The sequence below is a fragment of the Corythoichthys intestinalis genome, chromosome 12 (genome assembly GCF_030265065.1).
Source record: "Corythoichthys intestinalis isolate RoL2023-P3 chromosome 12, ASM3026506v1, whole genome shotgun sequence".
NCBI classification, from domain to species: Eukaryota; Metazoa; Chordata; class Actinopteri; order Syngnathiformes; family Syngnathidae; genus Corythoichthys; species Corythoichthys intestinalis.
Genome location: NC_080406.1, coordinates 31,151,683 through 31,170,044, shown reverse-complemented (window position 1 = coordinate 31,170,044; position 18,362 = coordinate 31,151,683). Strand labels below are relative to the sequence as shown.

The 18,362-nt window shown below is 38.5% G+C and overlaps 1 protein-coding gene across 2 annotated transcripts in view; it reads left to right on the top strand.

Annotated features, from left to right (window-relative positions):
• Positions 1 to 17,456, top strand: part of LOC130927335 (M-phase phosphoprotein 8-like) — a 28,223-nt gene extending 10,767 nt beyond the window's left edge. Inside the window, exons 3-6 of one of the 2 annotated variants that reach the window (XM_057853096.1) lie at positions 8,597 to 9,418; positions 13,441 to 13,531; positions 14,816 to 16,065; positions 16,171 to 17,456. In XM_057853096.1, the coding sequence (XP_057709079.1) occupies positions 8,597 to 9,418; positions 13,441 to 13,531; positions 14,816 to 16,065; positions 16,171 to 16,545 (2,538 nt within the window). In that variant the 3' untranslated portion in view covers positions 16,546 to 17,456. The other variant, XM_057853098.1, reaches the window with a different exon arrangement.
• The last annotated feature ends 906 nt before the right edge of the window (positions 17,457 to 18,362 follow it).

Below are 18,362 nucleotides of genomic sequence, written 5' to 3'. Positions count from 1 at the left end.
TTGATGACATTTGGTGTTGAATGATATAAAATAAACCAGGACCCTGAACTGGATGAAAATATCGAACAAGCCTACAAGAATTTACTGATTTATTTGATATTATTTGAGAACCACTTTCCATATAGTTTACTTTATATTTCTGCCATTTTGATACAATAAGCTATACAAATGGTTTGAATAGCTTCCAATATATATAAGGTGATGTGCATGATAATTAATGTAGCCTACATATTAAAAATAGGTAATTATTGCATTTTTAATTTCTATACATTCAATTCATATTTTTTAAGTCACTCAATACTTCCAACACAAAAAAAAATCAGGATTTAAACTCAAAAGCTATTAGGTTATCTAATATTTTTTGTTTTTGTTGTTTTTAAGGTGAGGAAAATTGTGACTGAGTCCGACATCTCAAATGCTGAAGCAGATGGTGGAAGTGCTCAAACCAATGCTTTTGGCAACAAAGGTCATATACGAAGAAAAGACCCACCATTTTGATCATTGCCCCACTCCAAGCTCAACTGCTGACTGACACCTACAGCACTGTTAATTTTTTTTAAAAAGATTTAAAACTTTAAAGAAATTAAGGGTGCTATTCATCATGATCTCTCCAAGATATATCAGTGGTTGTGGTTTGTTTCCTCTATATGTGCAGGTACACAATTTGCAGATTTATATTTTACAGCAATGTTGCACAGAAAAGGTGTCACTGTTTAATAAATGACTTAAACAGTATTTTTTCTATTTTAAAATCTTTTTTTTTCTTTGTTTCAACAGTTGTATCGTAGAATATCATGTATCAAATTTCTGACCAATATATCGATAACCGATGTATCGTGATGTCGTGAGATAATCGTTATCGTGAGCTGCGTATCATATCGTGAGGTTCCCTGGGGTTCCCACTCCTAGCCACAACAGCGTCATGTTCCACACGCGTTCTGCAGAGCTCACGTCGCGTTACTCCTGAGCCCAGGTTGAAACCAACGATGAAGATGAAGATAAAAGTGAGATCGATCTTGATCCGGACTCATCAGATTACTGGGAGCCACCTCATTCAACCGAGAGCAGCCGAGAGCCTTCCCCGGACCCACCAACACAAGAAGGTAGGTGGTAGCTTGGCTTATCTTGGCTTGAAAAATCGCTGACTTATACACAGGGGTGAAAGTGGGCCAGAACGGTCAGGAACGCAGTTCCGGTATAAGATTCAGGGCCTAAATGCTGTGTACACTGTGCTTTGATTCCAAAAATATGATTGCAACTGTCAAAACGCTATGTAAAAAAACAATGCTAAGATGCTACACATGCATTTCATTTCCAAGAAGAAAACAATCTACCTACTAACATCAGATTTAAATACAAAAATGTTGACAACAAGCATAATAAAGTGCTTTTGTAGCGTAATCCATTTCCACCAATATTTATTATTTATTTTATTCTACGGACGGCATGGAGGTTTCCCCAGCTGCTGCAGTTATTTGAGTCTGACGATGATGAGTCACGTCAATGTTCGAATGCACGCAGCAAAGCAAAGTTTGCCTGGACTCATTTATTTGTTCAATTGGCTGACATACTGACATGTGGTCAACAGAGATAGTTGGCTCTGATTGGTTCAAATGTGCATGTTTTCTGGAACAGCAAAAAAAAAAAGTTTGTTGAATTGATGCAACAAAAAAAGGGCAATGCAACAGAAAGTGGATCAAATCTTTAGGAGCAAGGAAAGAGTTGAGGATTATTTATCATATTTAGTTTTATTTGCTCTGATGGGGCGGTTCAGAACATCTTAGCTGTCAATGTGCATTTTGAACTTTGTTCATTTATGTTAGGCTACTTATTCATTTCCTTATGATTTAAAAAAGTCAATGCGCGATCCTCAAAATATATTCCATTTCACGCTGCATAATATGTCATTTGTACTTATTTTTCTGAATGTATGTCACTTATATCTTTATTATTAAGAACAAAAAAAGAAAGTAAAAGTAAATGTTTACATTAAGTTCAATTTTAATATACATCCTATGTTCAAAAGTAGTTAAAATTGAGATTTGGCATTTAGTGTGTGAGGAAATGTGGGAAAATAAAAATTATGAGATGGAGGTTGGAGTTATTGCTGTTTTTGTTAACTTTTATTTTGCAAATCATTGAAAAAATACAATTTTGAATGAAAATCAGTTTTGTGTGTGTTATAGAAATAGCCAAAACAGTTTTCTTTGCATTTCAGTAGTTTTAGGAGGTTTGACACCCCCCCCCCCCCCCACACACACACACACACACACAACAACAACAACAACAACAAAAATTAATTAATTAATACAATTTCTGGCTCCGTGGCGACCTTCACGTCGGGGAGTTCCGGCAAGAAATTGTAGACACTTTCACCCCTGCTTATACAATAATATATATTTCTTATACAGTAAATACATATTTCTATAAATTTCAGAGCGTGAATCCACTCGCAGTGTTGACATAAGTGGTTGTGTCACCAGCGCAAAAAAAGGTGAATAAAAGCTTTTTTTATATATTTTTTTATTTTATATATATATATATATATATATATATATATATATAAACACTTCACGCTGCAACTACACAATATACTGGATGGTAGTTGATTATATCTATAAATTATAGGTAGTACATCCATCATCAAACGAGTCGCCACACGTGTTGGCAGTGCAAGGAAAGGTGAAGTAAAAAAAAAAAAAAAAAAAAATCCACTTTGTACCACAGCTACAAAATATGGTTTGTACTTTGTGGTAATTGATCATGTTTCAATAAATTACAGGTCGTGCATACATAAACAAAGGTGTTTCCACGCGTGTTGGGGGTGCAAAAAAAGGTGAATAAAACTTATTTCATGTTGCAACAATACATATATATATTATTATTATTTTTTTTTTTAATAGCAGTTGTGTGTATTTCTATTATTTACAGGTTGTGCATTGAGAAGTTTTGATCAACCAGGCTGGCGTTTTGAAAATTTGCAGCCCCAGAAAATCCCCTTCACGGCAGCTCCCGGACCTCAGAGTGCTGCTGCGCAGCTGGAATCGGATCAGCCAGTCAATTTCGTGGAGCTTTTCCTAACTGATCAACTTCTCCAACATATAGCAGATGCAACAAACCTTTTTGCAAACAATTTTTACAGTCAACACCCCGGAACAGGCACATGGGAACCAGTCTGTGTAGAAGAGCTAAAGAAATTTTTTGGACTTACTTTTGTCACAGGTGTCGTGCACAAACCGAAGCTTGCCCTCTATTGGTCTACTCATCACCTGATTTCCACCCCCTTTTTTGGCCAGACAATGTCTAGGAATCGCTTTCAATCAATTTTGCGATTCCTTCACTTCAATATAGACACACCTTATGTTGGAGACAAAATTTACAAAGTTCGGCATGTGTTCAACTACTTGATACAGAAGTTCAAAACACTGTATCAGCCGTATGAAAATATCTGCATTGATGAGGGTGTAATGAAGTGGCGGGGCCGCCTCTCTTTCAGGGTCTACAACCCACAAAAACCCGTAAAATACGGGATCAAATCGTACATTTTGCGCGATTCCAAGACGGGCTATTGTTTCAACATGCATCCGTACTATGGTGAATCATCTAATCTGTCCAATATTGTGTTCATGCTCCTTGACCGCCTCCCTGGACATGGCTACACCCTCTTCATGGACAATTTCTACAATTCCACTGAGTTGTGCAAGCTTCTGATTGAGGCAAAGATCAACATTTGCGGGACCCAAAGAAAAAACAGGGGGGGCCCCGATGTGATCAGAGAGGCAACAAATAGCAGCTTGGGGTCAGAGGCAAAGATTTCCTGCCATAATGGAGGTCACAAAGAAAAAGTGTGTGTGCTCAAACCATCTTGCGTTGTAGACTACAACGCCTACATGAATGGGGTAGACAAATTGGACCAGAACACTCCATACTACCCCTTCATGCCAAGGTCTCTAAACTGGCCCAAAAAATTTGTAGCCTACCTCTTTCAATTGTGCATCTTCAACGCATATGTTCTCTTCAAGCAAAAAAACTCAGGTAAGAGTACTTCTCTCCTGGCCTTTTTGCTAGAGGTAATAGACTCCTGGACTTCCCCGCTTGATGTGGAGGAGGAGGAAGGGTCAGATGTGGAGCGGGTAGTTGGAGTGGCTAAGCGCTCAGTTCGGGCACCTTACAAAATTGACCCACCATGCCGGCTTGATGGGAAACTGAGCAGGCACAAACTCGAATACTTGAAACCCACCACAAAGAAGTCAAAGCCACAAAGAAAATGCAGAGTCTGCCAACGAAAAGGCGTGCGAAGTGAGACAACAATGTGGTGTAGTGCTTGTTGTGTGCCACTGCATAAAGGCACCTGTTTTATTGCCTACCACACAAAGAAACTATATTCATCGTAGACACACACACACGCACGTCAATAGTTCAAAAGTTATGTGTTATGTTGAAATATATTGTTATGTGCGCAAATAGTTCAACAGTTCAATGGTTTAGTGATGTGTAAATAAATTGTTACTTTGCTATAAAAGCTCTATTTGTCTTGTTGTTTGTTATTTTGTAGAAGGAAAACATTCAGATGTTTGAGATGTCATAAAAGCAAAAAAAAAGCTGTTAATGTCAAAGTTATGTTTGAAATTTATGCTTTTACAAAAAGCTCAATTTCTCTGTTTTTTCATAAGAAATTGAAAAAACTGTTCAAACTATGCTATTTTCTAAAGCTGATTTCCAAAGAATGGAAAAAGATATGAACTTTTTTTCCTGCTGAAAGAAGAGAGTCTAATCTTTTGGTGGGTTCTATGTTTATAACATGTATTTTTTTCATTATTATTATGATTATATTTATTCATTTTGTTTATAAAACATTATTCATTCGAAAAAGTTGTTTTAATCAAGAAAAATTGTTTTCAAATGCTTTTTTTGTCTCAGGTTTTTTTTTTACATTCAAATATTTTTTTATTGAAGTGACGTTTTTGGGATTAAAAATATATTTTTTGATTGAAGCAACTTTGTTTTGGATTGAAGCAACTTTTTTTTTAATTGAATAATAAAGACACAAATCTACCCCCATAGTTATTGAGAAAGAAATTAAGAAAGCTTGAAAAATAAAAGCCACAGGGGAGTCTGATTACAAAAAAAAAACAACATTTTTTCAATTTATATTTCATTATATAGATATGCCTCGTAAGGAAAGGATATTGAGGGATAAAAAAAAAAAAGTTGGATGAAGCTGCTTAAGGCAGTGGATACTTCATCAGCTGGGTGAATAGCACACTTTGTAACAAAAAGTTTGCAAGGATAGTCAGGTATAAAATACAATTATAAACACAACTACAATGTTATTTTTCTATAAGATTTTATGTCATTGCTTTATTATTAGGTGCTAGAGTTGTTAAATATGGATAATGATGAAATAATAGCTTTGAGAAAACTGTCCTGTTGGTGGCTCAGTGACCACCTGATGTGGTTGTTCTCAGATGAACAACAAGTTGGGGAAGGAAGTTTTGATGCAGAGGTTGAAGGAAGAAAAGAGGCAGACTGACTGAGTCACAGCCAGAAAGTGTTGATGACAGTGTTGATTTCTATTCACTGTTGCCCCCTCCCAATTAAAGTATGTCACAGTCACAGCCAATTATTATCTACAGGTGGTTAAAGTTGAAGTTATGTTGTTGTAAGGTGTATTAAATACTTGTTCATGTCCACCTTTTGATCTATGAACACCCGCCCCTCCACCGGTCTCTGCACAGCCCTGCTGAAACACAGTGTGGGTCAACAGAGCTCAATATTTTGTTGGGTTGTACAGTGTACAGGAACATACACAACACGTACTTTCAATTCCCTCTACAGATTTTCTATGGGGTTGAGATCTGGAGACTGGCTAGGCCACTCCAGGACCTTGAAACGCTTCTTACGAAGCCACTCCTTTGTTGCCCTGGCTGTGTGTTTGGGATCATTGTCATGCTGAAAGACCCAGCCACGTATGCCCTTGCTGATGGAAGGAGATTTTCACTTAAAATCTCTCGGTACATGGCCCCATTCATTCTTTCCTTTACACAGAACAGTCATCCTTGTCCCTTTGCAGAAAAACAGCCCCAAAGCATGATGTTTCCACCCCCATGCTTCACAGTGGGTATGGTGTTATTCGGATTGAATTCAGTATTCTTTCTCCTCCAAACACGAGAACCTGTGTTTCTACCAAAAAGTTCTATTTTGGTTTCATCTGACCATAACACATTCTCCCAGCCCTCTTCTGGATCATCCAAATGCTCTCTAGCAAACTGCAGACGGGCCTGGACGTGTACTTTCTTCAGCAGGGGGACACGTCTGGCAGTGCAGGATTTGAGTCCCTGGCAGTGCATTGTGTTACTGATAGTAGCCTTTGTTACTGCGGTCCCAGCTCTCTGTAAGTCATTCACTAGGTCCCCCCGTGTGGTTCTGGGATTTTTGCTCACAGTGTTATCATTTTGACGCCACGGGGTGAGATCTTGCATGGAGCCCCAAATCGAGGGAGATTATCAGTGATCTTGTATGTCTTCCATTTTCTAATAATTGCTCCCACAGTTGATTTCTTTTCACCAAGCGTTTTACCTATTGCAGATTCAGTCTTCCCAGCCTGGTGCAGGTCTACAATTTTGTCTCTGGTGTCCTTTGACAGCTCTTTGGTCTTGGCCATTGTGGAATTTGGAGTGTGACAGACTGAGATGTGGACAGGTGTTTTTTGTACCGATAATGAGTTAAAATCTCGGAGTGATATTCGATAGCAGGCTTAACTTTGAAAAACAGATTAGTTCCGTTGTAAGAGCAAGTTTTTTCCAGCTTCGTCTCTTAGCCAAAGTGAAGCCTTTTCTTAGTCGCCACGACCTTGAAAAAGCAATTCACGCTTTTATAAGTTCAAGGCTGGACTACTGCGATGCACTTTATGTTGGCCTACCCAAGTCCTCGATCTCTCGGCTGCAACTTGTTCAAAATGCTTCTGCTTGATTTTTAACAGGTACACCTAGACGTGAGCATATTACCCCCGTGCTATCATCACTCCACTGGCTTCCAGTCCATTTTAGAATTGAGTTCAAACTTTTACTGTTTGTTTTTAATTCTATTAATGGCCAGGCTCCATCTTATCTATCGGAAATTTTAACTTTTCGTAACTCTGGCAGGACTCTTCGCTCGACCGGCCAGCTTCTTTTAGATGTTCCAAGGTCAAAACTTAAACAGTGGGGTGACCGATCCTTTGCGGTTGCTGCCCCCAGGCTGTGGAACAGCCTTCCCCCCGAAATCCGTACCACCACGGATGTAGGTCTTTTTAAGTCTCGGCTAAAAACACACCTTTTTAGACTCGCCTTTTACAAAGATTAGGATAGCCTGGTTTTATTAGCTTAAGGGCTTTTTTAATGTTTTTTCGGTTTTATCGGTTTTATTGTTTTACTTGCTGGAATTTTATTGCGATGCGCTCTTTGTTTTATTTTATTTTGTAAAATGTCATTGTATAATATTTTCCTGCCTTTTATTTATCTTGAGCCATGTTTTGTTGTAAAGCACTTTGAGGGCCTTTCGGGTTTTGTAAAGGGCTATATAAATAAATTTGATTGATTGATTGATTGATTAAAACAGGTGCCATTAATACAGGTAACGAGTGGAGCCTCGTTAGACTCTTTGACAGCAAGAAATCTTGCTTGTTTGTAGGTGACCAAATACTCATTTTCCACTGTAATTTGGAAATAAACTCTTTAAAAATCAAACAATGTGATTTTCTGTTTTTTTTTTCCACATTCTGTCTCTCATGGTTGAGGTTTACCCATGTTGACAATTACAGGCCTCTCTAATCTTTTCAAGTGGGAGAACTGGCAAAATTGGTGGTTGACTAAATACTTATTTGCCCCACTGTATTTCCTCCACACCCTTCTCAACTTTTTAACCCCTAACCCATTTTCATGCCTGGTATGCACCTTTAATATTCCAATCAGACTTGTTCTTTTGTTAAAACATTTAACCTGTGAACTAATTTTCTGGAGAATAAATAAACCAGGTCTGTAAGTCTTCCTTATTTCGCATCTCCATGCCTGTTAATGCTAAAACGGTTTTAATGCTAGCCAAATGTGAGATTTCACTAAACAGGGATTATCTAATGAGGTTTACAATTTCCACTCCTTCACCTATTAATGTAGCAAAGAGCAGCATACATTACAACTGTAAACATTATGTTGGGGTTGAAAAATGAAAAACTAATGAACAAGTCTACTTATATGGTCATATTAATGACCATAAACGTCCACAACCAAATCCTAACGGGCTAATGTGGCTAACTAACGCTGGAAGTGGTTTGTGGACAAGATTGCTAATATTTTTAGTGATTGACCGATCACAGACCCCCCCCCCCCCCCCCCCCCCCCAAAAAAAAAAGTATGAATTTGGGCTGATCTATTGCCGCGTCTTTAATCTTGACAAAGAGCCTCAGAAAGGCATTTAAATGTCAACTGATAGGTCTTAAATTCCTTACATTTTAAATTGCATCGCGCCAAATAATTTCCTGAGAAATGTTCACGCGACAAAGAAAAACTTTGTCTGCTAATGAAAGTAAATGCATTATGCCACCCTTTTCTCCTACAAGCAACTACCGACCAAGAGTGACCTGTTTGACGCCGACTCTGAGAGCAACAGCGACAAGGACATGCCCGCCGCCGACGCGCCTGTCTTCAAGAAGAAAAAGAAAAAGGCTTGCGAGCAGCCACCGGAAGACGACAACGAGGAGCCTCCTCGAAAGGAGAAGAAAAAGGACAAGTGGCGAGATGAATTTAAGCCTTTGCCCGCCCCAGAGACAGACGAGGAGGAGAAGACGGCGAAGATCAAGAAGCGTCTGATCGACTCGGAGGATGAAGACGAAATGCCGCACAAGAAGCCCAGGAAGGACAAGAGCAAAGATGGCAAGCACAAGAAGGACAGAGGCGGCGAGGACACTAAGAAGAAGAAAGTCAAGTACGGCGTGGTGGTGACTTCGGATGAGGACCTCAGCGAAGGTTTGTCGGAGGAGAAACCTTGCCCGGACGAGCAGCAATCCAAGCCCAAGAAGAAGCCTGACGTCAAGCTGAAGGGCATCAAAGACCTGATGCAGGAAAAGAAGAGCGAGCCGAAGGAGAGCGGCCAACTCAAGCTCAAGGTCCCAACCGCCTCCAAAGTTCGAGAGGACGCTGGCCCGCCCTCTTCAGACTCCAGCGTTAGCTCGGGTCTGCACCGAAAGAGCACGAGCAAAAGTCAGGAATCGGTGCTGACTGCAAAGCCATCCTCCTCCACCTCCAAGCCCTGGGAGGATGAAGCCACCAGGGAGGACCCCAAAGGTTCCACTAACCACTTTGAAACCCTTCTGCTCAACTGTGAAGCCAAAGACCGTGCTCTCCGCAGACCACCTGACAAGAGCATCAGCAAGCCGTCCAAGGTAACTCCACTTCGACCTGTTTTTGTGTTAAAAAAAAAAAAAAAAAACTTGTTTTTGAGGATTTTAACTTTATCCACTTGGATTATAAAACGTATTTGTTAGGGCTGTCAAAATTATCGCGTTAACGGGCGGTAATTAATTTTTAAAATTAATCACGTTAAAATATTTGACGCAATTAACGCACATGCCCCGCTCAAACAGATTAAAATGACAGCACAGTGCAATGTCCACTTGTGACTTGTGTTTTTTGGAGTTTTTTCGCCCTCTGCTGGCGCTTTGGTGCGACTGATTTTATGGGCTTCAACACCCATGAGCATTGCGTAATTATTGACATCAACAATGGCGGGCTACTAGTTTATTTTTTGATTGAAAATTTTACAAATTTTATTAAAACGAAAACATTAAGAGGGGTTTTAATATAAAATTTCTATAACTTGTACTAACATTTATCTTTTAAGAACAAGTCTTTCTGTCCATGGATCGCTTTAACAGAATGTTAATAATGTTAATGCGATCTTGTTGATTTATTGTTATGATAAACAAATACAGTACTTATGTACCGTATGTTGAATGTATATATCCATCTTGTGTCTTATCTTTCCATTCCAACAATAATTTACAGAAAAATATGGCATATTTTATAGATGGTTTGAATTGCGATTAATTACGATTAATTAATTTTTAAGCTGTAATTAACTCGATTAAAAATTTTAATCGTTTGACAGCCCTAGTATTTATATAAATATTATCGATACATGTGTCAGGAAATAATTCTACAATATTTTACTATCCAAGTAATAAACAGAAAAACGAGCACAAACATCACTAGTAGACGTCCAATCCATTTGAACAGGGAGAATCGCAGCTGCCATCTCTTCCATTTTAAACGATTGGATGTCTATGGCGGTCAATGGCAAGCAATGAGTTTAATTTTGGAGGATTTCAGGTCATTTGTTGTTGATTTTCAGCCACCTCCTGTTGAATTTGGGACATTTCTGGGTCATTTTCTGTTGATTCTATGGCATTTATGGGTCACTTCCTGTTGATTTTGGGTTACAGAACAGAAAGTCACCCAGGAATCTCCCCAAATGAATAGGCAGTGACTCAAACTCAACAGTAAGTGACCTGTAAAAGCCCTAAAACAAACAGAAAGTGACCTGTAAATGCCCCAAAAATCTGAAAGACTGGTTGGGAATTTTTAGGTTTCGAATGAACAAAAGTTCATTTGCCCTTTCCAGTCGAAATGTCTTGTGGCGTCAATAGCAGCCATTGACAGACATACTATTCTAGTTAGACGTGGGAATCTTGGGGCACCTCACAATTCGATTACGATTAAGATTCAGAGGCTATGATTCGATTTTAAATCAATTATTGATGCAACCCACCCCCCAGCTATTAGCTGCTTTTAATGTTTTGTACATTAGTTACAAAAATCCTCCCAAACTTAAATAAACTACTATTTCAGTATCAAGTTAACAGTTCAAAAAAGTAAATAAAATACTCAAGACCTTATTCTGTATCAGCAGCTTTAAACTACATTAATTTAATGTTGTGAAAGAACCGTTAAAGTTCTTAAAATTGCTCCCGCTATTCCATAATTTCCCTTACTTCTACTTTCTGCATGTGAAAGTTTTAAAACTGTGTCATCGTTTAAAGATCGATTCAAGTCAAGAGTTTGCTGATTTAGGAGTATTTTGGATAAAAAGTTAATAAGGTTCACTACAACAGAGCCTTCTTGAGAAGTCTACTGCTTTAAAAGGGCGGCTGATAACTAACAGCAGCGAGTCTGTCATTTCGCATCTCGTTTTTTATACATGTGCTAATGCCGCGGAGTCTGTCATTTCGCATCTAGTTCTATATACAGTTGATATCTACCGTAGCATTATGTCGGCGCAGTTTATAGTAACGTGGGCGTAGTTTGTAGCAACTGCGCGTTGTTTGTAGCGGCTGTCGACCGCAGTCAGATATTGTTTTTTGTTTTTTTTTTATCTAGCGGCATGAGTTGTCGGTCCATTTCTCATTACGTCCCGAAGACTGTGTTTTAGTTCCGCTTTACTTAGCATATTTAAATAATTGAATACAGATGTTTATGAATCGTTCTCGAATCTTCAGCGGCCGAATCGCGAATAATCTAAAAATCGGAAATTCCACAAACCTTTAATTCTAGTGGAAGATTTTGGTAGCAACTTTTTTTTTTAAACACTTAGCACCTTTTTAAAAACAATTTATTGATTCTTGGAAGGAGCATATCGATAACCTGTGTTTTGAGATATAAAGTATCACTATATATCACTATTTTGATATTTTGTCACATCCCAAATATATATACACTAGGCCTGAACGATATTGGAAAAAACTATTGTTGCGATTTTTTTTAGGTTTGCAATATATTGCGATATTATATTGCGATATTAAAAAAAAAAAAGATCTATCTTTTTTAAAGAAATTTTCACTAAATGACTTGCATAGCTGTTTGGAAATACTTTACATAACACACCGTGACCACAGTGTATTCATATAATACCGTTTAATTTGTGAATGATGAAGATTTCTGTATGAAGGTATCCAGGAAGTCATGTCTGCACAAAATAGATCATTTATTGAATACAATATTTTACACTTCAACAGCAGCAAATACATTAAATGATAAATAAAAGAGCAGGTGCATTAGTCCCCTAAGTTTTTGACAAAATATAACAATAAATAAAAACTTCTGTAAAATAACAACAAAGTTGTCAACATATTTGAACAAAAATATTAAATATGACAAACAAAAGAGTTGTTCACAAACTATAACAATAAATAAAAACCTCAGTAAAACAACAAAGTTGTCAACATATTTGAACAAAAATATTAAATATGACAAAAGAGTTCACAAACTATAACAATACATAAAAACCTCAGTTAAACAACAAAGTTGTCAACATATTTGAACTTAAATATTAAATCTGACTAATAAAAGTGCAAGTGCATTAGTCCCCTGAGTTGTTTACACAAAATATAACAATATAAAACTGCAAAACGGCAACAAAGTTGTAAAAATATTTCAACAAAAATATTAAGTATCAAAACTTTATGTGCAGCTGTACTATATATAGTTATTTGAAAAATACGGTTTACAATAAATTTAAATATAAAAGAAACAAACTCAATTGAACTTGTAAATAATTGAACTGAATAACTGCAAATAACTGTGATGAATAACAGAACCATTTTAACTCCCAAATTTCCTGCCTTCCTGATAGCTGTCACATGAATAAAAAGAAAAGACATTCCTTCAGCTGTGTTATGTATTTGTCTGCATATCGTCCACCTTCCTTGCTCAGCAATTCTCAACTGGGTCTCATAGGTTTTTGGCCAAGACTATTAGTTTATCCACTATAGCAGGCTTGAGACAAGAACGTTGGCATTTAACAATGTTCCCACCTGTGCTAAAAAGCCTCTGATGGGGAGCTCGTAGCAGGAATGCATAGATACCTGCGTTTTAAATGGTCCCACATGTTTGACAGATTACTTCTTGTTGAGGCAACCATGGCGAGGCACTGTCGACAGGGCTGTTTTTTGTCCCTTATAGTCTTGTTCTTGCCAAAATACTTCCAAAACTCCTTTTGGATACAGTCTTCCTTGCTCCTCCAACGTGTTGATTGCTTGCTTTCACTTTGAGAACGGGCCCTCCTCCCTCCGCTCTGCTGTTCGGCCCCTCCTCCCTCCACTCCGCTGTTGCAGGGGGAGGGGGAGGAGCCGATGACTTGCTGGAGAGAAAGAGAAACTGTGCGCTTTTTTCCCCTCTCCTTCCTCAAAACAAACGTTTGTGGATTAAAAAAAATGAAATTAAAAAACTATCGCACGTCCTTGCGATGGGACTATTGCACATGTGCACATCGCGATGGCGATGTTTAAACGATATATCGTTCAGGCCTAATATACACATACATAAGTGGTTTGGACGTCTGTCGCCGTCAATGGTAGCGAATGAGATAATATTGAGCCAATGCACGTGTTAATAGGAAATTCCATTTTAGATCCTGGGAAAGCTCGAGAAAATCAAGCCCGTCAGAGAGTCTCTCCCATCAAAAGAACTCGAAAGGACGGACAAGTCCAGGGAGCCAGAAGGTAAAACGCCCGTACCCACAAAGTCTTGAGTTTCTCACAATTAACCCTCGTGCAGTATTGCGCCATACCCTGGTGTTTTGCTTTGTTACTCATCATATTATCATATATAAAGCATATCTAAAAATGAGTTAGAGGGCTGAATATTGTCAAAGCAGGTTGAAGTTCAAAACGGCACCATCCACCATTTCAAAATTGGTATTGTCATTATTAATGTGGGAGGCCTACTTTTTCATGACGCAGCGAGTATAGTGCCACCTTTCATCCCCATTCACTCCCATTATAAATCACAATTTTTCATGTTTTTTGATGCTCTGTCACCTGGTGTGTTATAGTGCATTTCCTACGATTACATGATTTATCGTTTCAGCGGGGCCTCAAGTGAAGCATATTCAAGGCGCTAATGACATATGAAATATTCCAATTTGTTTTTTTGTTTTTTTTTTATGTATATATTACATACATCATAGTTAGTTTTGCTCATAGCACAATATTACTATTATTGTACACAGAGGGCATAAAAAAATAAATTAAAAAAAACTATATACGTATGGATAGATCTGATGTAGGGCTGTCCCAGACTATTTTTACAATTAGTCGACTAATAATTATTTTTTTTTACTACTTTAATAATGAAATTTTTGTTGAAGCTTATTAATTCACAAAAAACATTTTGGAACACCTAAATTCTTTATTAACGTTCTGCCGAAATGAATGGGAAGTTGAGGCAACCACGATGGCGGTCACAATCTTAAGTGCGCTGTGTGGTGAATGACACAAGCGCAGCGTGTGAGGTAAAAGCTAAATTATTATCAAATTAAGCAATGGATTGAACTAGGCATTAGAAGCCGATTCTTGTGCTCGCGATAGCCGAATTCTGTCTCTACTATCGGTTCATTGAATATTTAGTGGCTAATTACTGTCGAATGGTAAGTTTACTATCGATACAGCTGTATCTCTCACCTGTAAAACTGGACATCCGGTCGTATCGGTTTATCGTTCTCAAGCTTAGTGCATTGCTGGGTGAAGTTATTTTGCAAGATAAAGTGTTAATTGAAATTTGTGCATTTGAGTGTGTGCGTTTGTGTGTGCAGAATCTGCAGGGGCGTCAACTTCAAATGGCTGATCTGCCTGGGGGAATGCTGGAATTGTTGTTTGATGTTGCTATTGGTCCAGCCTTTGAATCTGACCCTCCCCTTTCCCGCTTCCTATTGGATAGCGGTGTTTTGAGCGACTTTACTAAACTTTGCTCAGCATTTCCCAATACAGCTCTCGTTTGTAAAACAGCTCGACGATTGGTCATGGAGCATGGAGAGGATTTTTCCACTCCATCAGAGGCATCTTCCGATGCCTCTTCCGCTGCCTCTGATCAGGATTTTATCCCTGACTTTGGGTCCAATGAGCCGGAAGATGAGTTGGAGGAGCACAAAAGTCCGGATGATGACGACGATAAGGAGGAGGGCGAGCAGAAGAATTGGAGATCAAAAAATGGCAAAATAATGTGGTCAGCTACTCACGATGTTGCCGGACATTACATCCCCCCGGCCATTCCATTGCCGGGTCCAACATGCTACGCCACAGCCAGGATCAGTAGCCCCGAGTCGGCTTTCAATTTGTTTTTTACTGAGGACATAATCAATCATATCGTTAAGATGACAAATTTACAAGGAAACCGTACGATGACTGGGTGGATGGCGATGACCACGCAAGAGATGAGGACCTATTTAGGGCTTTTGATCCTGTCTGGAGTATATAAATCAAGACATGAGACAACAAGCAGCATGTGGAACAAGAAAACAGGTCGCACATTTTTTGCAGAGGCAATGGGGCATACCAGATTTGTGCGTATAAATAGGCTGTTGCGATTTGAAGACAAGCTACGGAGGCCACAGCGACATCATGAAACGAAGATGTCGCCTATTCTGGAACTGTGGAGGATGTGGAACAGTCTTCTGCCCCGCTTGTTCAATCTTGGCAGGGAGGTCTGCATTGATGAGCAGCTCATTTCATTCAGGGGCCGCTGCTCCTTCCGGCAGTACATCCCCTCAAAGCCGGCCAAATATGGCCTTAAAATCTGGGCATTATGCGATGTCAACACCGCATATGCCTGGAAACTTGATGTCTACACAGGCAAGCCACCTGGGGGACAGCGGGAGAAAAACCTGGCCATGCAGGTAGTGTTAGGGCTGTGTGATTCTCTTGAGGGTCACACCCTCACAACTGATAATTTTTTTACATCATTCACTCTGGCCGATGAACTAAAAAAAAAAAAAATGTCCTTGGTTGGAACACTAAGGAAAAACAAGGCCGAAATTCCTCTGCAGCTCCTCCAGCTTCAAGACAGAGCACTCCTCTCGAGCCTCTTTGCTTTCACCAAAGACAAGTGTTTGGTCTCTTACTACCCCAAAAAAGGCAAGAACGTGCTTGTGCTTAGCACAAAGCACAGGAAACCGCAAGGTGAGAACAGCAGCAAGAAAAAACCTCAAATTATTCTTGACTACAACAGGTGCAAAGGAGCTGTAGACCGCCTAGACCAGGTAAGCAGAGGTTTTATCTTTGTTAGTGCTTTATATCAAACTGTCTCGTCATCAAATACGATGTCATCAGATTTTTTGGGGCGGGATGTGTGTGTATTTTTGCAGGTGTGTGGCACCTACTCTGTCCGCCGGCGGGCACAGAGATGGCCAATGTGCCTGTTTTATCACATGGTGGACGTGTCGTGCTATAATGCTTTCGTGCTCTTCACTGAAATCAACCCGGATTGGAATGCAGGAAAGCGGTACAAGCGGAGACTTTTCCTTGAAGAACTTGGTATGGCACTTATTGAGCCAGAAATGTTGCGCAGAAGGCAACTAAAAACCCAAGGCTTCCAGGCTGCAGAGGCCACACCTGTACCTTCATCAAAGAGAAAGCAGTGTGGACTTTGTGTCAACCCACTGAGAGCGTCCAATGTCTGCTCTAAATGTGACATATCAGTATGCCGAAAGCACATGAGGCCGATTTGCATGAATTGTTAGAAAGAAAAAAAAGTTGTTTATTGTTCATGTTCATTCACGCTCAAGAAGTTCACCATTAGTTTATTGTTCATGTTTACGTTCATGTTGTCCATTATTTGTTGGTTGTTTATAAATTTTGTTAATTAACTATCAATTCTTCGTTGTGACTATATATAGCTATAGTACATTTAGAGTTGTGATCACAACACAATACTACGTTTGTTGTCCATAGAGGGTATCAAAAATAAATAAATACCGTATTGGCCCGAATATAAAACGGTGTTTTTTGCATTGAAATAAGACCGAAATAGTGAGAGTCGTCTTATATTTGGGGTCTAGACATTATTCCCATTGATGACGCTAGATGGCGCCAGATATCATTGAAGCAAATGCTGAACTTGAGGACTAATGTTTGTCATGACAGATCTCAGCTACTCCCAAGTTTAACCAGTTTGCATCATTTTATTGCACTGTTTTTCTTTATTCAGATTTGTTTCAAGACTACAGTTACATTTGACCTCACTTTGATGGTTAATGCTGTTATTGCAATTTTGTTTTATCACAATAGATTGGTTTATTTACATTTCAAAAACCGGAAGCCATTCATTTACAAATGTGTTTGCACTTTAGTTTACATATTTAAATGTCAGATATTAAGATTTGAATGAGACAAAATAACATGCTTTTCTCACAAATATATTGTTATAATCATTTGTTTCAGATGTACTGTTATTATTTTCTGTATAAAAAATTTTTTCAAACTTGAGTCTTGAAAGAGAGGAGGTCGTCTTATAATCAGGGCCGTCTTATATTCGGGCCAATACGGTACATAAAAAAAAAAAATATATATATATATATATATATATATATGGATAGGTCCAGGGGTGAAAGTGGCTAGAATTTCTTGCCGGAACACCCCGACACAAAGGACGTCACGGAGCCAGAATTTTTTTTCTTTCATTTATTGATTTTGGGGGGGGGGGGGGTCAAACCTCTTAAACGACTGAAATGCAAAGAAAACTGTTTTAGCACAGTTATTTCTATAACACATACAAAAGCTGATTTTCATTCAAAATTGTATTTTTTTTCAATGATTTGCAAAATAAAAGTTAACAAAAACAGCTATAACCCCAACCTCCAGCTCCTAATTTTTATTTTCCCTCATTTCCTCACATACTAAATGCCAAATCTCAATTTTAATTACTTAAGAACATAGGGGGTATATTAAAATTGAAGTTAATGTAAACATTTACTTTTGTTTTTTGTTTTTTTTGTAATAACAAAGTAACATATATTCAGAAAAATGTGTACAAATGCAGAGTGAAATGGAAAATATTTTGAAGATTGCGCAAATATTGACTTTTTTAAATCATAAGGAAATTAATAAGTAGCCTAACATTAATGAACATTGACCGCTAAGATGTTCTGAACCTCCCCATCAGAGCAAATCAAACTAAGTACAGTATGATAAATAAGCCTCTTCAAGTCTTTCATTGCTCTTAAAGATTTGATCCATTTTATGTTGCATTGCCCTTTTTTTGTCTCATCAATTCAACAACCTTTTTTTATTTTTTTTTGCTGTTCCAGAAAACATGCACATTTGAACCAATCACCGCTAACTATCTTTGCTGATCACATGTCAGTATGACAGCCAATTGAACGGATAAATGAGTCCAGGCGTTTTGCTTTACGTGTATTCGCACATTGACGTGACTCATCATCGTCGGACTCTGATAACTGCAGCAGCTGGGGAAACCTCCATGCCGTTCGTGGAATAAAATAAATAATAAATATTGTTGGAAACGGATGACACTACACAAGCACTTTATTATGCTTGT